General features: G+C 39.2%; 1 protein-coding gene and 1 long non-coding RNA gene across 2 annotated transcripts in view; one reads left to right on the top strand and one right to left on the bottom strand.

The window, feature by feature from the left end:
- The window catches only part of PREX2 (phosphatidylinositol-3,4,5-trisphosphate dependent Rac exchange factor 2), a 218198-nt gene that overhangs the window by 41810 nt on the left and 154338 nt on the right, over nt 1-22050 (top strand). Inside the window, exons 2-6 of the mRNA XM_084848048.1 lie at nt 9778-9849; nt 9929-10051; nt 10837-10941; nt 12944-13045; nt 15035-15196. Coding sequence (XP_084704174.1) covers nt 9778-9849; nt 9929-10051; nt 10837-10941; nt 12944-13045; nt 15035-15196 — 564 coding nt within the window. The remainder of the gene's footprint in view (nt 1-9777; nt 9850-9928; nt 10052-10836; nt 10942-12943; nt 13046-15034; nt 15197-22050) is intronic.
- The window catches only part of LOC146346880 (uncharacterized), a 29825-nt gene continuing 28190 nt past the window's right edge, over nt 20416-22050 (bottom strand). Inside the window, exon 5 of the long non-coding RNA XR_014789836.1 lies at nt 20416-20891. This is a non-coding gene — a long non-coding RNA (uncharacterized LOC146346880). The remainder of the gene's footprint in view (nt 20892-22050) is intronic.

The following is a 22050-nucleotide window of genomic DNA, read 5'->3' as shown; positions in this document are numbered from 1 at the left end:
GTTCAGGTTTCTTATTCTTAGTGACCCAGCCTCAACAACTTTTGAATCAAACCATGGCTCTGAGAGTAACATCAGAGTATTGGCAAGGCTGTTGCCAGCCCTCATAATTTGACCTCCACCTCTTGATAGCTTCATCCATAACAGCTTTACTAACTCTCACCAGTCCCCAAACCCTGCCTAATGTGCATAAGTGGGGGGGGGGGAATAGGTGAATGTGTGTAATTGTAAATAGAACGGTTCTATTGTTCTTTATTTGAAACATTGTTTTAACAAGAGTCTTCAAGTGTTTCCCCACTGGTTTTAAATATCGCCATTTCAGATGTTAGTATGCATTTATTCTTTTGCATAGAAACTGGTCTGTTTGTCCTATGTAAAATGCCATATATGCTGGCAAATACCACATTTGAAGATGAGCAGGTATATGAACCCATGATGTTTTAGCTGGCATTATTAGGTCCTGTAATAGTCAATTACCTTAAGTTGGCCGTTCTTGAACAATGGAACCTCAAAGACAGATATCAATGCAAAATTGCTGAATTATAATTCATCATGAAATTCATCTCTATTTCCTATGGTGTGATCAAGGAATACTAATTAATTTGTCTTGTGAAGAAGATTCAATATTCTACTGAGCTTTTAGATTGCCACGTAAACTTATTAAATCCTGGATTTAAAAAAAACAGGATTATTGTCTGCCAATGTATCATGATTCTTATTTCTTTTTCCAAATATATTATCAGGCATCATTCTGAAAGAATTTGAATACTATTAGTGTTCTTTTGAATAATCTAAAAAAAATGATTATATCATTTAATTAAATGCATGGACTAAAATTGTGGGATAAATTCTGAATTATTATCCTGGTTGCTGAACGGACTTTAAATCAGAGTTTTCTGGTTTGAATGTAACAGGGAGCTCTGTTTTAATGCAAGCCAGGAAGCACCATTTATGTTGATTTAGCTTGCATGCTTAACATTATGAGATGCAACAAATGAAAATACAGCTCAATGACAATTTGAATAGTCACCTCTTGTGTGTTAAAGCTTCTGTGATACATTTTAGAATAGGCATTTGTTTTATGAATACAACCATCAACACAAGCAGATATCAAGATTCAGCAAATCTAAAAACCATCAAAATGTGATTATCAAATTCGATAGGAACTCGTAGTACAGCAAAATGTTGTTATTTGTAGCCAAGCTCTTAAGACTTCATAAAATCTGCTTTAAGGAGAGCTCATCTATATATGCTTTGCCATGTTAAGAATTACCTTTTGTAATAGTAATCCTTAAATGGATCTGTTAAATTACAGAGAGAAGGTTCTCTTCCCTTCTCTAGTTGTCCATATGAGGAATTTCCAGAGAGCTATAGCCTTTGCTTGATGGAGACAGAATTTAACAAAATGTCTGTCAGAACTTTCACTCTGTAGGAAGCCACCTGTGTTCCTCTCATGCCTAGGTGCTGCAGGTCGAGACTGGAGTAGTTGAGGTTGACAGCACCTGGTTATGACACCTGTCCTATATCTGAGAACTTAGCTTGGAAGGAACCAGAGGGGTTATACAAGGTACTCAGCTCTTCTTTTAGCTGAAGAGCCATATTCCATTTCAGATAACCTCTTGGGGGATGGATTCCAGGGGGGGAAGGGCTGAAGGCAAAAAGAATGGGGCCAAACACCAAAGATACCAGCATATTTTAGCTTAAAGCTCTTACTGCCAGTAACTGTGGCTTAGGGGAGGCATTCCAACTTTTAGAATGGGCAACAAACTGCACAAAAACTGGGGAACCACCAAATGATTGATAGCTGGGGAAAAGGGAGCTTGGCTAAGGGAAAGGGGCATGTCCTTCTGGGAAACACCAGAGGGCCAGATTGTGATCCAAATGGGGCTGGATAGGGCCTCTAGTCCTAAGGTTCTGCACCCTTGAGTTATACATTGAGATTTGCTAATGGTCATTGTATTGGAGTTCCCATACTTGTTAAACTCTTGTTAGAATCTTATACTGCCCTAAAAGCTTGTTAAGACTTTAGTTACCTCAGTGGACATGGTTAATTAACTTGATTTTTTCATAAATTCAGATTGAAGATGCTGGGACTTAAATCTGGATATACGCCCTAGAATTTTTTTGAATTAATCTTTTAATTTCAGGCCCAGGATGGTGGATTATGTAGTTCTGTTAGTTCTTCAGCACTCCAGCCAAGTTAGGAAAACAGGTGGTCATCCAGCTGGTGAATTACTGAAAGAAGAGCCTTTTTGTTCAGTATCATGCAACAGCATCGTTGGCCTTTGTCTCTGTTGCTGGCACAGGTTAATGGACATAGGGAGGAGAGCTACACTACACATTTGCCAATGTTTCTCGTGTGTGTGTGTGTGTGTGTGTGTATGAAAAAGTATGTTTCATTGCAAAGTCAGGGGGAAGTATGCCAAGCCTTTCCAAAGTATATTGTATGTACTAGCACCCTTCAAAGCTATTATACAAGTTGAGATTCTGCACAAATATTTATGCTTCCTAATGAGTTAGTAAAGCAATTGAAATCCAAATGCTTCAAGGAACACAAATAGGCTTTTGCATATAACGTGACTGTATGTGTGTTCTTCTTAATTTATTCTCCACGTTTTCATTAAAAGCATCACTAGAGTCAAGGAAAATAATTAAAAATAACATTTCCAAAGCTTTGTGGAAAGAAAGAAAAAAGAGAAAAAGTAAAGAAAAACGCACACTTGTTTTGAAGTCTTGGTGAATATGAAATGTAGAAACAGGTGAAAAGCACATTGATTCTGGGTTTTTTTAATAGCAATCTGGATGTGTTCCCATGCCATTGTTACAATATTTAGTATTCTACGTTAGACCATTGACTTGGAAAATAAGATTTTATTCGTTTTCAGCAGGAAAAAAATCCATTTGTCTAAACAACTGCACATATTGTAAATTGAACTTGAATTATTTTCTGAGGTAGATATGGTTACCAGTGTATTATATATTAATCTTAAATGGCATTGAATGCCTCAGTATGTCCGAGCCAAAGGGAATGCTCTCAGTAGACTTAAAACTGAGATTTTCCATTTTCTAATTATGAAACTGAAAATCCTAATTCATGTTGATATGATACAATGGCTGCTTTTGCACAAAAGTCTAAGCCAGAGTTTTCATTATTGGTAATGAGCAGCATGCTGGTGCACGCTGCTTGTTACTGATAAGTCAGAATTCTCAGCAATTCTGACTAAGAATTTTGTGCGAACATGGCCAATAAAATTCCTATATCTGAATAAAATGATGCATGGTTTCCACTGATCCTCATATTTGTTAGCAATCTGGGGATATGATTTGCTGCATCTAAATGGGTTTATTTTCAACTTTCAGAAAGAAGTTAGTCTTTTATAATGCTCCATCTTTCCAGTAATAGCCCTTTAATCTGGAAATGGGGCATAAACATAAATCTTTATTTTTGAAGGAAACAATTGGTATTACTATTGATTGTTCGTTCAGTACAGTCATTTACTATACTAGCTTTAACTGGCTTCCAAAATTAGCTGGAAACAGAAAAGTTTGGATGATGTGAATATGCTATAGCAGAAAGTTCAGAGCTGTGAGGAGAGGCTGCCACATTTCCAGATGAGGCTTCAAAGAAATGAATGGAACATCAATAATTTTCTCATAACTGCAGGAACCTCTATAAACCTATCATGAAGCCCAAATGTCTATGTATTTTAGTGTCAGAAACATACTGAGTTCAATAAACTTTTTTTTTTTTAGTTTAAATGCTTTATGTTACTTATAAATGAATACTTTCCTTAAAAGAATAAACACACTTTAAAGGATAGATTTACAGATGGGTTTATGCAGGCAATGTTATTATAAACACATTAGACTAATGAACTGGAATAATTTTGATTTAATAAGAATTAAGAGTTGTACAGAGAAATGTATCCTGAAAGGGCTACAACATCGGGAGGAGAAAATCTGAGAATTTCCTGCCTTTCCTCACATCCACAGTGGAAAGCTCTCTACCGGCCCCTCTTCTGGAGTCACAATACTTGGGAAAAGGGTCAGGGAGGGAGAAAACAAGATGGGCCAGAGTCCTGTCTAGCTGAAAATAACAAAACTGGAGGAACAGGAAGCTTCTGTCCTCCTCCCGCCCTGTCTGGCTCTTGCCGGCAGGGCATTGGATAGACGGAGGGCTCCAAGGTCAGAGCCCTACATCTACTGAGAGTCTAATCTGTAGGATTGTGCTCTTAATGGTGTATAACGAACAAGGTGTTCCAAAAGGTGTAAAGTAAACAAAGCAGTCTACACTATATACAGAAAGTGAAAAGACATCTGCAGTCAATTTTCTTGAAAACTTTGTTTTTATATAAGGTTATTGAACAGTTCCAACCATACAAGTCATAATAAAATTGTTCATATTAGTAAAGGAAGATCCTATCAAGACTTATATGACCACAGTGTATATTCCAGAAATCTATAAAATACCAATTTTTCAGCAACATGATACTAGAAAAGTCTGTTTTAATCATATGTTGCACACCTGTACAAAAACCACATACAAGGTGCCTCTGCCAGTTTTTGGCCAAATCCACCCTCCCCCAGGAACCCTCAGTGCCCATCCTAAGTCATTTAGGAGGGCTCCTGGTTCTCCAGAAGGGCTTTTCAGGAATGCTGGGGACTGCAACAGGGACAGGGAGATGGAGATGGGAAACTACCCATTCATGAGTTTCCTCCTTCTTCTTGTTCACAAGATCCAAGACAGTATAATGAAATAGTATTAATATGTTAAATAAGAAGGAAACAATCACCTGCTATACTTTAATAAACAGGTATTCTAGAATTAGATGTCTTATAAAACCTGAGCTGAAGAACAAAAGCAAAAAAGGTAATGTCCAGGCCACATAACATAAAATGATTAACGGTTTAGAAGCTTCTGTTTATATTGCAACTTTCCATCATTGGTGTTCCAGGCACCTCTCATAAAAGCAATATGGCTTCTGTCTTGCTGCTAAGCTGCCTTATTTATTCTGTCTTGTACCTAATTTATTATATAGTATATTTACCTGTCATAGAAGATTAGTATATATCATAAAATGGATGCACAGATACTAAAAATATGCACTTTAGGTTTCCAGTGGTATTGAGGGTTTATAAAAACAAAACAAAAATTGTTTTTCATAGTACAAAGAGTTATCTGGCTCATCATTTTCCAATATAAATTGATTTCATTATTCTCTGTCAGTTTTCCTACCCTCCTGATGTAAAGCAGTGAAAGCAGAGGTTGTGTTTATCCAGCCCATTGCTCTATTCAAGTTTTAAAAAACAGATATGTGAAATGCATTCATGCTTAAATGCACATCTTTTGTTGGTAGACACATATTGGAAGTACATTCTCTTTCGCATCAGCACCAATTGGCACTGTTCATGGAAGAGAATGTGCTAATTAGGTGCTAACTAGGCTTTTCCGGCTTTTTAGGCTTTTCCATGATCCCCTTCATGGATCACTGCCTTGTTGTGGCAAAGGGGCTTGCGTAACTCAGTGAAGCCATAAGCTATGCCGTGCAGGGCCACCCAAGACGGACAGGTCATGGCAGAGAGTTCTGACAAAATGTGGTCCACTGGAGCAGGAAATGGCAACCCACTCCAGTATTCTTGCCAAGAAAACCCCATGGAACGTATCACAAGGCTAAAAGATATGACGCTGGAAGATGAGCCCCTCAGGTCGGAAGGTGTCCAATATGCTACTGGGGAAGAGCAGAGGGTATTTCCAAGTAGCGCCAGAAAGAGTGAAGCGGCTGGGCCAAAGCCGAAAGGACACTCAGCTGTGGATGTGTCTGGAGGTGAAAAGAAAATCCGATGCTGTAAAGAACGATATTGTTTAGGAACCTGGAATGTCAGATCAATGAATCAAGGTAAGCTGGAGGTGGTCAAACATGAGATGGCAAGATTGAACATCGACATCTTGGGAATCAGCGAACTAAAATGGACAGGAATGGGCGAATTTAATTCAGGTGACCATCATATCTACTATTGTGGGCAAGAATCCCTTAGAAGAAATGGAGTAGCACTCATAGTCAACAAAAGGGTGGGAAAAGCAGTACTGGGGTACAATCTCAAAAACGATAGAATGATCTCAGTACGAATCCAAGGCAAACCATTCAACATCACAGTAATTCAAGTCTATGCCCCAACCACTGAGGCCGAAGAAGCTGAGGTTGATCAGTTCTATGAAGACCTCCAACACCTTCTAGAACTAACACCAAAAAAAGATGTCCTCTTCATCATAGGGGATTGGAATGCTAAAGTAGGAAGTCAAGAAATCACCGGGATAACAGGCAGCCATGGCCTTGGTGTACAAAATGAAGCAGGACAAAAGCTAATAGAGTTTTGCCAAGAGAACATGCTGATCATAGCAAACACTCTTTTCCAACAGCACAAGAGGCGAGTCTACACATGGACGTCACCAGATGGTCAATATCGAAATCAGATTGATTATGTCCTTTGCAGCCAAAGATGAAGAAGCTCCACACAGTCAGTAAAAACAAGACCTGGAGCTGACTGTGGCTCAGATCATGAGCTGCTTCTTGCAAAATTTCGGCTTAAATTGAAGAACGTCGGGAAAACCACTAAACCGTTCAGGTATGACCTAAATCATATCCCTGATGAATATACAGTGGAGGTGAGGAATAGATTTCAGGGATTAGACCTGATAGACAGAGTGCCTGAGGAACTATGGACGGAGGTCCGTAACATTGTTCAGGAGGCAGCAACGAAATCCGTCCCAAAGAAAAAGAAATGCAAGAAAGCCAAGTGGCTGTCTGATGAGGCTTTACAAGTAGCTCACGATAGAAGGGAAGCGAAAAGCAAGGGAGAAAGGGGAAGATATACCCAACTGAATGCAGAGTTCCAGAGAATAGCAAGGAGAGACAAGAAGGCCTTCTTAAATGAACAATGTAAAGAAATCGAGGAAAACAACAGAATGGGAAAGACTAGAGATCTCTTCAAGAAAATTGGAGATCTCAAGGGAACGTTTTGTGCAAAGACGGGCATGATAAAGGACAAAGAAGGCAGGGACCTAACAGAAGCAGATGAGATTATGAAGAGGTGGCAAGAATACACAGAAGAACTATACAGGAAAGATCTGAATGTCCCTGATAGCCATGAGAGTGCGGTCACTGAACTTGAGCCGGATATCCTAGAGAGTGAAGTCAAGTGGGCCTTAGGAAGCATTAGTAACAACAAAGCTAGCGGAGATCACAGTATTCCAGCCGAGCTATTTAAAATCCTAAAAGATGATGCTGTTAAAGTGCTGCATTCAATATGCCAACAAATCTGGAACACTCAACAGTGGCCACAAGACTGGAAAAGGTCAGTTTACATTCCAATTCCAAAGAAGGGCAACGCCAAAGAGTGTTCAAACTACCGCACAATTGCGCTCATTTCACATGCCAGCAAGGTGATGCTCAAAATCCTACAAGCTAGGCTTCAGCAGTATGCGAATCGAGAACGACCGGAAGTACAAGCTGGGTTTAGAAGAGGCAGAGGAACTAGAGATCAAATCGCCAACATTCGCTGCATCATGGAGAAAGCAAGAGAATTCCAGAAAAACGTCTATTTCTGCTTCATTGACTACGCTAAAGCCTTTGATTGTGTGGATCACAACAAACTGTGGCAAATTCTGAAAGTGATGGGAGTACCAGACCACCTTACCTGTCTCCTGAGAAACCTGTACGAGGGTCAAGAAGCAACCGTAAGAACCAGACATGGAACAACCGATTGGTTCAAAATTGGGAAAGGAGTACGACAAGGCTGCATATTGTCACCCTGCTTATTTAACTTATATGCAGAGTACATCATGAGAAATGCCGGATTGGATGAATCAGAGGTCGGAATTAAGATTGCCGGGAGAATTATCAACAACCTCCGATATGCAGACGATACCACCCTAATGGCAGAAAGCGAAGAGGATCTAAAGAGCCTCTTGTTGAGGGTGAAAGAGGAGAGTGCAAAAGCTGGTTTGAAACTCAACATTAAAAAAACTAAGATCATGGCATCTGGCCCTATCACTTCCTGGCATATAGAAGGGGAAGAAATGGAAGCAGTGACAGATTTTACTTTCTTGGGCTCCAAGATCACCGCAGATGGTGACTGTAGCCATGAAATTAAAAGACGCTTGCTCCTTGGGAGGAAAGCTATGGCAAACCTAGACAGCATAGTAAGAAGCAGAGACATCACCTTGCCGACAAAGGTCCGTCGAATCAAAGCTATGGTTTTCCCAGTAGTAATGTATGGCTGTGAGAGCTGGACTATAAGGAAGGCTGAGTGCCGAAGAATTGATGCTTTCGAACTGTGGTGCTGGAGAAGACTCTTACGAGTCCCCTGGACTGCAAGGAGGTCAAATCAGTCCATCCTAAAGGAAATCAACCCTGAGTGCTCATTGGAAGGACAGATAATGAAGCTGAAGCTCCAATATTTTGGCCACCTAATGCGAAGAGAAAACTCCCTGGAAAAGACCCTGATGCTGGGAAAGACTGAAGGCAAAAGGAGAAGGGGACGGCAGAGGATGAGATGGCTAGATAGCATCACGGATGCAATGAATATGAACTTGAGCACGCTCCGGGAGAGAGCGCAGGACAGGAAGGCCTGGCGTGCTATGGTCCATGGGGTCACGAAGAGTCGGACACGACTGAACGACTGAACAACAGGCTTTTCCGGAGGATGTATATCTTTGGCTTCTACATGTATTGTCTAATCTGGCCCTGAGTGTGTATGTTGTGTCCTAAAAACCATAGGACAACCATGTCAGAACCTAATTCTGCATACCGCACATACAATTGGCTGCCACTTTTGGTTATGGAAGGCAAGAACTGTTGAGCACATAACTGACCATCTGAAAGCAATGCTTACATACATGGTATTCATTTATTGGATTGTGACCTTAATGTAGAATTGGTCATACTTGCCTTCGTGCATTTCTGCTGCAGTTGGTTTAAAAATGGAAGTAATTTCCTTCAAAGTGCTGGCAGAGTAGCACTAAGGAATGGTGTGCCTATACTGATTTCTATATGCTGCTGTTGCAGACTAAGCTGTTCAGATGCATATTGCAGATGTGACAATTCAGTTCTGACTGGTGCATATAGCCAGAACAGCTATGCACTTGGATAGACATGTTTCTGCAATGCATATGATGATGAAAACTACACTCACATAGGATTGCTGAGAAATGCTAAGTGTTCTATTTTACTTTGTGGTTCATACTTAGGGGTTCTCAGGATATATAATTCTAGCTCAGATTATTACTTCTTAACAGTACATTAAGCCGTAAGCAGAAGACTTATGAGAGCCTTTCCAGGCTTGGTGCTAAATGACTGCGTAGTAGTAATGGTATTTTATCATCTGCTTCCACTTCTTCCACCATCTGTATACAGGTAGCATTTCTTGTTTATTTTAAAATGTTTCTACTTAACTAAGGGCAGTTTCAGGTATCCATTTATCTTGCCACAGTTCACTTTTTTTAGCATTCATTATCCTTCCTATCACAATTAGGGATTGTGGTGTGATGAAATACATCTCTGAATCATCCCCAATATTCACACCACCATATTAGTTCACTTTGTGCATCTGATGTAGTTAGAAGACTATTCCCCATGATGGTGCATGTCAGAATATATAAATTCCAACACTTCTTACTTTTTTGTTGTTGCTACAGACTACCATGGCTATTTCTTTGGCCTACAGTTCTTCAATGCTTTGACTATTGCTTTCTTTTCCTGCTCTCTCTCTCTCTCTCTCCAGGCATTCCTTCATAGAATAATGCAGTGGACTATTTCCAAGGTTGATAAAAACATTACAGAGGAAACAGTTAAGGTTAGTTGTTAATTATTCTCACTCCCATTTTATTGTTGTTTGTTTCTTTTTATTTATACTCTGGATTTCTTACTTACAGACGTTGTTCTCAAATATTGAAGATATTCTTGAAGTGCACAAGGATTTCCTGTCCAGTATTGAGGAGTGTCTACATCCTGAACCTAATGCTCAACAAGAAGTGGGAGCGTGCTTTCTTCATTTTGTATGTCAACTTTGATAATATAACCTTCATATTTAATTGATCTTCTCTTTCACTGTGCTACTTTAAAAAAAAATCTGGCATGGTAGTTCATGTACAGTCCACTCTGAGGACAAAACAGGCATAACTGCATAATTTAAGGTTTTTTAAGGACGCATGGAAGCTGTAGGCAGTGCTAAAAGGAAAGCTTTACTGTTGGATGTCTATTCTGTGGAAGGAGTAAGATTCATTATGATTTTTTCATCGAGAAGGTAGCTTTTAGCATATTCTGCTGGACTGAACTGTATTCAATTATTTTTCACTTGTTCTGAATAGATTTCATTTTTTTCAGAGAGGTGCAAATAAGGTGTTTTTTCCCCAATTTGAACACGTTTACTACAGAAATGAGCAGCAGTATGTGCTCTATCATGTTTGGCATATACAGAGTTGTAATTCAGCCAAACATACGCCGTGTTCTGATGTTACACTTAGTATTTATTGTGTAGTGGGTTTCGTTGAACCATGAGAAGGAGCAAAACCTTCTTGAACTTAACTATGAAACTAAAACAGAAAAGAGTACCTTTTCTTTTTGTCTGGATTTTTCTCTTAGCTTTCAATATTTGTCATATATGTTTGTATTTTATAGTATTTTCTTTCATATTGTCTATCTATAAGGTTACAGAAACTGTGTCTTGTAATTTTTTTTAATCTATGCTGTTTAATTATTTTTTAAATGTCTAATAAAAATAAAGTTGAACAAGGAAATCTGAGGCAAAATGACTAATATGAAAAAAATTCCCCCCCCCCAGAAAGACAGATTTCGTATCTATGATGAATACTGTAGTAATCATGAAAAGGCACAAAAACTTTTGCTTGAACTTAACAAAATAAGAACAGTACGGACTTTTCTATTGGTAAGCTAATATTTATTTGTATTCTTTATCTAGACCTGCAATCTATACCACTTACCTGAGAGTAAGCCCCATAGAACTCAGTGGTTCTTACTACTGAGTAGACATATATGATTGCACATTTGATTAGAATGGTAATTTGATACAGTTCTTTTCTAAGTGACATATTTGCCTACTTTAATTGCACAGAATTTAAGAGCAGCCCTGCTGGATCAGACAAAAGGTCCATTTTGTCCAGCATCCTGCTTCCTACAGTAGCCAATCAGATGCCACCAAGAGAGTCCTAAGTAGGGTATTAAAGCAATAGATTAGGTTGATGAATCTGTGGTCCCCCAGAAGTTGCTGAACTCCTTCAGCCCCAGCCATCATGGCCAATGGCCAGGGATGATGAGAGTTGTGGTCCAACAACACCTGGAAGGTCATAGATTCACCATCCTGTCTAAAGACCTTTCGTACTATTTCTTCCCAGCCATTGTTATTCATTTGCATACTGTCTGTGAACATGGAGGTTCCATATAACCATCATTGGTAATAGCCACTTTCCTCCATGATTTTCTCAGCGACATGGCCACCACCACACCTGAATTCCATAAATTAATTATGTCTTGTGTGAAATACTGTCTCATGTCTGTTCTGAATCTACTGCCAATCAATTTCACTGGATGACTTCAAGTCCTAGCATTATGAAATAGGGAGAAAGTAGGCATAATTTTATAAACCTCTTTCATGTCGTCCCCTCAGCTGCCTTTTTTCTAAACTTCAAAGCCCCAAATGCTTTACTCTTTTACTTGTAGGAAAAGTGCTCCAACCACAGTAATCCATGGCTGTAGAGCAGATGAATGCTAAAATAATAATTTTAGAGAGCAAGTCTGCATCACACAGTCAGTGCCATCTCATGATGATTTTACAGAATTGCATGATATGTCTGGCTTAGAAGCAAAGAATTTTAGCCAAAATTACAGCATAATCTATATAGAGCTGGTTTAAGATTTTTTGCTGCTCTGGGTGTATTAAAATGTTGTCCAATTTTATTGTATGCTAGACATATGCTGATAGCACATTAAATTATCAAGAATAAATTGGGATTTTTTTTTAGTTTCATGTTAAATGTCTGTTACTACTTCACTTCCTCCCCTTTATAACTGTATGTATGTTCTAGGCAGCTGAGAAAGACCACCAGAATTCAGGAGATATGACTCAGCTAATAAGCTGCTAAGTTTCCTCTGTGCATTTCCTCCAGAGGTGGTTCTCTGCATTTGCTTGCCTGGTTTGCGCCTATGGTTAGGTCAGCCCTGAATCTTTTGCCACTGAAATTTGCAACATGAAGTGACAATGTTCCAACAAATTTATTGCAAAACCTAAAGATCTGGAAGGATTTGTCTCTAGTGTAGGATAGACTTTGCAAGAGAATATCTAACACACTTAAACACACACACACACACACCAAACATCCCTGTGCACTTATTTGGAATAAGCTCCACTAAATTTATCAAGAAAGTTCTACCTGATGTACCAGCACATCTCACAGGGAGGAGCAAAAAGGAAATGTACTATCTAATGTACAGAGGGGCCATGCCATTTAAGCCTGTAAAAGTAATAACCAACAGCTTTAATTGAGTCTAGAAACGTATTAGAAGTGCATGCAATCAACCTAGTATAGTTTTAATGTGCTCTCTGTGGCATGTCCCCAGTAATATGCTAACCACAGAGTTTTGACCAGATGAAATTTACAAAGTGTCTTCACTGGCTGCCTAAGTAAAGCTAATTGCAATAATCCAAATGGGAGTTTACTAAACGGTGTGGTGGGAGGGACAGTGGCCAGGTCATGTTAACAGAGGAATGGCTACTGACAGCTAATAAAATGGGAATTAGTAAAAGCCACCTCTGTCCATTGAAGCTACCCAACAATTGAGCAACCAAGCAGGACTCAGGAGCATAGCATTGATACAGCAGTAGAAAAGGTCAATTCCCCCAAATAATTAAAAGTGTTTTAATTCCTTTCTAGAACTGCATGCTGCTAGGAGGACGCAAGAATACTGCTGTACCATTAGAAGGTTACTTAGTAACACCAATCCAGAGAATATGCAAGTATCCACTTCTTTTGAAGGTAAGTATTTTTGTTACTTACAATATTGTAACTGAAAACATGTTCTCTGCTAAATTATATTTAACATTCCGTGATGACAAGCCCTTCCCTGAAACAAACGAGTTTAGTATTTTAAAAGATTTACCAGCTGTGCACAAAAACAAGACGGGAGCCCAGCATGCTGGCAGCACTAGGATAATTCCAGTGGTTCACACCAGAGGTCCCCAGAGCAAGAGTATCGGAAGAGAGCTGCCCGTCTGTGAATTGCTTTGTGACTTGTACTGTGGGTGCTGGCAGCTACTGCAATGCTTGTTCTGGGGGAAAACTGCTACATTCCACTTCTCTTGTGCAAATCTGCTGCTGGATGTCATGTCATTCGCTCCCTTTCTTTCCCAAGGGACAGGCTCCATTCCTTTCACTGTCTGCTTCTATCAGCATCTTTAAATAAAGGGACCAGCTTGTCCCTCCATTCCAGGCTGTATAACTGTGGGGTCCCTGAAACCATCAGAATGCAATATGCCAGTGTCTGCTAAATGCCACGATCTGGAGTAGGAGAGAGTGAGGAATTTGTGGGTGAGCAAGAGTGTAGCAAGGGTGATGCTTTTACTTATTTATAAACGTATGAGTTGCCTTTTGACCCAAATGGGTCTCCGTGGCAACTTATACTTAAAACAATTTTAGGGCACAATCGTGTGCATGTTTAGAGAGAAAAAAATTCTACAACTCCCAGCATCCCTCAACCATCAGGGCTGGCTGGGAAATGCTAGGAGCTGTAGGACTTTTCCTGTCTAAACATGCATAGGATTACACATTTCAAACATTTCAAAATAATTTTAAAAAAACATTGTTCACAGCAGAGATAAGAGAAGGACAGAATCTTAAAAACAGAGTGCAGAGCTAATACGTTTAAAAAGCCATGCAGAATAATAAAAAAAGTCTTATAGTCCACCTAAAACTGAACAAAGACATTTCGTGCCTGCCTACTTGTGGACCATGTCCATGCACTCTTACTATATGGCCTGTGGTCTATCATGCACATGCACTACTTCTCATGTACACAGGTGATCCGTTCAGGCCTCAGATACAAATGTTACTAACTTTTTCAAAAGTAGATAATAAAGAACAATCAGCGATTTCAATTGTTTTCTTCAGTATTTGAACAAATAACCTTTGCAGAAAGTGCAACTTTTGTTTTATGACTGTGACTGTAATAATAGTGGTGAAAAAGTTATCAGTAAAAAAAGGTATTGACTGAAACACAAATAGGAGTCAGGCACACCTAGCCAGGCATGATTTCTCAAAGTCACATAGATTTGAATGGGAGCATTAACCACACATTTAATGAAATAGGATACTCATGCATGGTGTGGAGAATGTGGATAGGGAGATGTTTTTCTCCCTCTCCCAAAATAATACAACCCAGGGTCATCCCATGAAGCTGATTAGTGAAAGATTCAGGATAGATGAAAGGAAGTACTTCTCCACACAGCTTATAGTTAAACTATGGAATTTGCTACCACAGGATGTAGTGATGGCCACCAGTTTGGATGGCTTTAAAAGGGGGTTAGAAAAATTCCTGGAGGAAAAGGCTATGTGCTATCTCCAGTACCAGAGGTAGTGAGCCTGTGTACACCAGTTGTTAGGGAACATGGGTGGGAGGGTGCTGTTGTACTCGTGTCCTGCTTGTGGGTTCCTGGTTGACAGCTGGTTGGTCGCTGTGTTAACAGAATGCTGGACTAGATGGACCCTTGTTCTGATCCAGTATGGCTCTTCTTATGTTCTTATACTGATGGATACTGATACTATTTAATTTTAGTATCCCTATCTGTTTGATGGTCTAACCCTATATATGCCTAGTTCGATGTATGCCTATTTACTCCCAATTAAACCTACATGGAATGACAGCATGAGCCTCCTATAATGAACAATGAAAGTGCAGGAATTGATTTTCATTATTGTGAAAGTGCAAGAATTGATTTGTTTTTCTTTTTTTAAAAAACGGACAAACAGGAGCTGCTAAAGCGCACTCCCAAAAAACACAGTGACTACTCTGCCTTAATGGAAGCTCTCCAGACCATGAAAGCTGTCTGCTCCAACATAAATGAGGCCAAGAGACAGATGGAAAAATTAGAGGTTTTAGAAGAATGGCAGTCTCACATTGAAGGATGGGAGGTAATGTCACAAAATTTGTCATTCTGTTAGATATCGGAGGCATTTAGAAGTCTACACATGGTATGTTCTTTATATTCATCACACTACATTATGTGACATATTGGGTGGAACAGTCCATAACTCACAATTAGAATAAAATGCTTTGTCCTTTTTCTTGCTGGTAAGAATAAGATTATGTTTGTGAACTTGGTCAGTCCATGTATAGGTAACTGCTAACAGAAACGTAGGAACTGCAAGGCAGAGTCTCTGTTGACTGTTTTTCCAAACCATCTATATTTTCCAATGTGGAGGGAAGAAGGTGGAAATAAGGTGAGATTCCCTCCCACTGCATTGTCTCTTTCATGGTAAATGGAGGGAGAGATTGTGATGGGGAAACAGGTGTTGAGGGAGTGTTCCCTGTCTTCGCCTTGCCCTCCCTCCCCCTATGATTACTCACAGATCTCAATTTCTTACTCTTAGTTGTACATGGAACACTCAGGATTGTTGTTCAGTCGTTAAGTCGTGTCCAACCCTTCGTGACCCCATGGACCATAGCACGCCAGGCCTTCCTGTCCTGCACTCTCTCCCGGAGCGTGCTGAAGTCCATATTCATTGCATCAGTGATGCTATCTAGCCATCTCATCCTCTGCCGTGCCCTTCTCCTTTTGCCTTCAGTAAAAGACCAGCATCAGGGTCTTTTCCAGAGAGTTTTCTCTTCGCATTAGGTGGCCAAAATATTTGAGCTTCAGCATCTGTCCTTCCAATGAGCACTCAGGGTTGATTTCCTTTAGGATTGACTGATTTGACCTCTTTGCAGTCCAGGGGACTCGTAAGAGTCTTCTCCAGCACCACAGTTCGAAAGCATCAATTCTTCGGCGCTCAGCCTTCCTTATAGTCCAGCTCTCACAGCCAGACGTTACTACTGGGAAAACCATAGCTTTGATTATGTGGACCTTTGTCAGCAAGGTGATGTCTCTGCTTCTTACTCTGCTGTCTAGGTTTGCCATAGCTTTCCTCCCAAGGAGCAAGCATCTTTTAATTTCATGGCTACAGTCACCATCTGCGGTGATCTTGGAGCCCAAGAAAGTAAAATCTGTCACTGTTCCCATTTCTTCCCCTTCTATATGCCAGGAAGTGATGGGGCCAGATGCCATGATCTTCGTTTTTTTAATGTTGAGTTTCAAACCAGCTTTTGCACTCTCCTCTTTCACCCTCAACAAGAGGCTCTTTAGATCCTCTTTACGTTCTGCCATTAGGGTGGTATCGTCTGCATATCGGAGGTTGTTGATAATTCTCCCGGCAATCTTAATTCCGACCTGTGATTCATCCAACCCAGCGTTTCTCATGATATACTCTGCATATAAATTAAATAAGCAGGGCGACAATATACAGCCTTGTCGTACTCCTTTCCCAATTTTGAACCAATTGGTTGTTCCATGTCTGGTTCTTACTGTTGCTTCTTGACCCTCGTACAGGTTTCTCAGGAGACAGGTAAGGTGGTCTGGTACTCCCATCTCTTTAAGAATTTGTCACAGTTTGTTGTGATCCACACAATCAAAGGCTTTAGCAATTGTATTTATTATATTATACAATTTAGGCAATTGTACAGTAGTTTGAACACTCTTTGGCATTGCCCTTCTTTGGAATTGGAATGTAAACTGACCTTTTCCAGTCTTGTGGCCACTGTTGAGTGTTCCAAATGTGTTGGCATATTGAGTGCAGCACTTCAACAGCATCATCTTTTAGGATTTTAAATAGCTCAGCTGGAATACTGTCACCTCCGCTAGCTTTGTTGTTACTAATGCTTCCTAAGGCCCACTTGACTTCACTCTCTAGGATGTCCGGCTTAAGTTCAGTGACCGCACTATCATAGCTATCAGGGACATTCAGATCTTTCCTGTATAGTTCTTCTGTGTATTCTTTCCACCTCTTCTTAATATCATCTGCTTCTGTTAGGTCCCTGCCTTCTTTGTCCTTTATCATGCCCGTCTTTGCACAAAATGTTCCCTTGAGATCTCCGATTTTCTTGAAAAGATCTCTAGTCTTTCCCATTCTGTTGTTTTCCTCGATTTCTTTGCATTGTTCATTTAAGAAGGTCTTCTTGTCTCTCCTTGCTCTTTTCTGGAATTCTGCATTCAGTTGGGTATATCTTCCCCTTTCTCCCTTGCTTTTCGCTTCCCTTCTATCGTGAGCTACTTGTAAAGCCTCATCAGACAGCCACTTGGCTTTCTTGCATTTCTTTTTCTTTGGGATGGATTGAACGGCGGCCTCCTGAACAATGTTATGGACCTCCGTCCATAGTTCCTCAGGCACTCTGTCTATCAGGTCTAATTCCTTAAATCTATAACACTCAGGATAGAACTAAATAAATAAATAAAACTTGATAATAGTGCTTGAATACTAGGGGCAATCCCCTTTTATCCGTAGCTACTGTTTTAGAAGCATATAGGGACATGATTCGGCTAAAACTGGGTGAGAATCAGAGGGCAAGGCTGTATATTTCATTGAGACCCACCTATTGTTCCCCCCATAGTTTGAATCTGTTAGACAATATGGATAATGCCTGCCTGCCACCAAAGGCAGCAGCCTGACACCTTCTCTTCTCCTTCCCCTAGAAGTTTAGTAAATGAAAAAATGTGATATGATGTCATTGCATCGAGACTGGGGACTGGAAAATTTGCACCACTATCATGCATTGGGATTTATTAGATGTTGCTGCTTTTGGCAGCAGCCATGTATTTGTATCCATATAATGTAGTTCCACCTTCATTCTGCAGAATCATATTATTAAATCAAAATATACATTATTTATTAAGGCTCTAGACATAATAGGCAGTGATAGAAATAAAAATAATGAAAATATCAACCTAAGCTTCTTGAATTACTGATTTCATCTTCTGCTGCATATTTACATGTATTACCTTATCTTTTCAATCAAAAAAAAGTAAAGATGGTTGTGATTGATAACTGCTTTGGAATATATAACTGCATTAAATTCAGTAAGTGTGGAATTCTGCAGCTGACAGAGAGCTGCCTGTGCATGTTAAGCAGAATAAATACAACAGCCTCTAGATGGTGTAATAGAAACTATGTCATAATACTAAACTCTAGGTTTATATGTGGACATTCTTTTAATGCTTTTGCTATGGCCATAGACATATGATGGACGTGAAAAACTCAGAACATGATATTTGACTAAATAAATAGATTTGTTTTAAAAGCCTCTAGGACTCAAGAAGGACAGAATCTGAAGTAGAAACATGTTTGGCTGTTACCAATTTACAGTCCTTCCCTAGCCAGTGAATCTGCTTTTGAAATCCCAGAGAAACCTGAAGAAAAATAGGAAGAATGAAGGTGGAAATAAGTGAACTGGAAGAAAGTACTCAAAGGAAGATAGGACACGGGTCTGAATATCATAGGTGTGAGGTTAAAAGTGGACTTAAGGCAGGCATGGGGGAACCAGTGGCTCTTCAGATGTTTTGGCCTATAATTCCCATGATCTTTCAGCATTAGCTATGCTGACCAGGGCTGGTGGGAATTGTAAGCCAAAACATCTGGAGGGTGACAAGTTGCCCACCCCTGACTTAAGGGAAGGGAAGTTGTAGATAGAGCACATAGACAAGAAAGGGAGTGGAAGGGAATGAAAGGAGTAGCCCATATTATTTATCGACTAAGCTATTGAAAGATCATCTTCCTGGCTACCGTTTGGCTCTGCTTTTTGCTTTTCACTTGTCTGTGCTGCTGCTTCGGATGGATAAAATCCATATGTCACCATTTCAAACATGTATCCTTGTTATTTCAAATCCTTGGCATTATTGGGAAATATTATGCCTACTGCAATCCACTGTCATAATCCTCAATTTTCTTTTATCCTTGATTGTATAGCTCAGTGAATTTCCAACCTCTTGATCCTGGAAGATGTATGGGATTTTGCCTGCTTTTGCAAATTGCAAATTGCGTATGATACTTACATTTTCTTGCATAAATTACTATATTAAATGGATAGTTTCACCAAATTAAAAATTGCCAGCTTTAATTTATGTGCCTTTCTAAGAACTATGTCAAAGTATATGACTGAACATACTAAAAGACTGAAACAATAGCTATGTTAACATTCAGACTAGAGGCACCATGACCAATAAAGAAGTGTGGAAGGAAAAGCGAGAAGTAATTTTTATTCAGACAAAGATATTGTAATGAAATAAAGACTGATCAGTGTCACTCACCAGTAAGAATTAGGCATTGATTTTCCTGTGCTGTTTATAATTTTTATATTGTATTTTATTCTTTTAACTTTATGTAATCTGCCCAAATAACTTTTGTTATTAGGTGAATTAAAAATATAAGTAATAAATATAAGTAGCTAAAATGTAGTTAGAAATCTATGCACTCTCAGGTCTGTACATGGATCTCTTGTGTACAGAACTGTCCCCATTAATTAGAAGGAACATACATAATCTGCATGTGGACTCTCTCCCACCATTGAAATAAATGGGATGTAAACAGGTTGGAGTAGGGGGGATAGCTCACGCATATAGCAACGTTTTTATATCCAGTGGGTGGGCATTGCTCAGGGGTAGAACACCTGCTTTTCATGCAGAATGTCCCAGATTCAATCCCTGGTATCACCAGTTAAAAAAGATCAGGTAGCAGGTGATGTGAGACACCTCTGTAGAGACACTTGTCATTCACAGCAAACAGTACTGGGCAAGATGGACAAATAGTCTGCCCTGGTGTAAGGCAGCTTTTACTGTACCGTACAAGGAACATGTTGCTGGATAATGGAGAGTTTTCAGTAAGGGCATGCCACATTCACACCTATATTAATAATCAGATTTGAAGGTATGTTTTGGTTACAAATTAATACTCAGTTGCTAAATATGTAACATTTTTCATATGATGGTTTTCCACTTTAAATATTCTAAACTTAAACGGTTTCTGCAAGAACTAGCCAAGTTTTATGAGGCTTCACTGCAATAAATCCTCCTATGCTACAAGACTTGCTTTAATTAACTAAACATCTGGTTTGCTATAATGCATAAGAACAGAGACACACACTTGTTAGAGATTTTCTGTCAGAAGAAAATGCTTAGCACATTGCTTAGCTAGGAAAAGGATTATATTTAGCATCTGATGGAGGATCAAAGCATGACTTGCATTCCTACACAAAAGTGTCATAAAGCTAAGCTTGTGTTGGTTATAATTAAAAATGTACAGGAAAACAGACATTAGAAGAATATAAATACTAAAACTTAATTTAATTTTCCCCATTTAATATTGTAATGTTACATTCACTAGATCCAAAGCAAGGTTTGTTGTTGTTCAGTCATGTCCGACTCTTCGTGACCCCATGGACCATAGCATGCCAGGCCTTCCTGTCCTGTGCTCTCTCGTAGCTGTCATAAAAATAGTTCAACTTCTTTTTTTTGTTTTGCAACAGAAGAAACCCCATGATACTGTGTAGAGCAACTCAAAACACATACAGAATTGTTTTCTAGCCAGCAAGTTAATATGAGGATGTGTTGTCTTCACTTACGAAATGGTTATTTTTGTTGAATGGTTTTGTATCCTAGTTCTGAAAGTCTGTAGTTCTACCCTAAGAACACAGTAGCATTAATTATCTTCTTGATACTAGCTTGATCAGAGGGCTGCAGGAGTAGAGGTCCATGTGCTGCACTTTCTTCTTAACTTTCTCCAGTAGCGTGTCGCAGTGTGGCTGTAAAAAGCATGGACATTAAAAGCACTTTAGCAGTTTCTTCAAAGTGGCTCCTGGAGAAAACCGAGGAGAGAGGCTGAATATAAAGGTGGAACTGGGGCTAGTCATTTTTTCCCCAAATGTTTTATTGAGTTTCATATAAAAACTGATATAATACATATTGTTTCATTATAAACATATGAACCAATAGCATAAAAACAAAACAATCACTGGTTACATTACATTCCTAGGATTTAATTATTTTTCAGTTTAATTTCAAGATTTCAAGTTTATGTAAAAATTAAACAACCTCTTGCCTCTATTTGTAAATCATTATTAATTATGTTCATTCATACCAAGACATAATTCCAACAGGATCCATATGAGTATGGACGTTCTATACTGTTTGAATTATTTGTAAAATGTATGAAAGCTGCCCAATTTTTGTAGAAGCTATTTTTATAGTTTTCATACCTTTGTATCCTAACCTGATTTGTTAATTTCTCCATCAGGATGATGGACCATAACTTATTTCTCCACATTGGCATTGGGTTTGCTATTTCCTTTCTCCAAGATGATACTATAATTAGTCAAGCCTTCACCCACATAAAAGTCAAAAGCTCCTTGTGTCTTAAATTTGTATTTGCTCTGTCAGCAATAATAAACGTAATTCTGGCAAAACCTCAGTTTTTTGTTTTGTTTCTCAGCCTCTTTAAATACATTTTCCCGGAACTGATTAACTGTGGGGCATGTCCACCATGTGTGAAAATATGAACCAGTAGTCGAACACCCCCTCCAGCATTTTGGGGGTATAGCTTTATTAATATAACTCATTCTCACTGGAGTGAGATCGACCAATTTTGAAGAATTTTCTTTAACTTTACTAGAAATTGATTTAAAAGGTACACTTGTCCACATTTTAGCCCATGTGGTTTGTTCAATTTGGTGTCCTAGAACCTTTGGGGCTGGTAATTTTCTAACCAAGTGTAGTACGTAACTCTGCTGTCATCCTTACACTGATCAGTGTATTTTAGTATTAACCTGGAAAAAAGGCTGTAGTTTAGGGGCAGTTAGCAAAGTCACATGCTAAGCTTATTACCTATGGAGGGTACTTCTTGGAAGCTACTCTCTGCCAACAATGCAAATTATGATAGGACTTAAGAAAATATTTGTGAATTGT

This window comes from Heloderma suspectum, chromosome 4 (genome assembly GCF_057233095.1).
Source record: "Heloderma suspectum isolate Gila_16-S chromosome 4, 16-S_ref, whole genome shotgun sequence".
Lineage (NCBI taxonomy): Eukaryota > Metazoa > Chordata > Lepidosauria > Squamata > Helodermatidae > Heloderma > Heloderma suspectum.
Note: the sequence above shows the minus strand (reverse complement) of the source record. Positions and strands in the feature narration are given on the sequence as shown.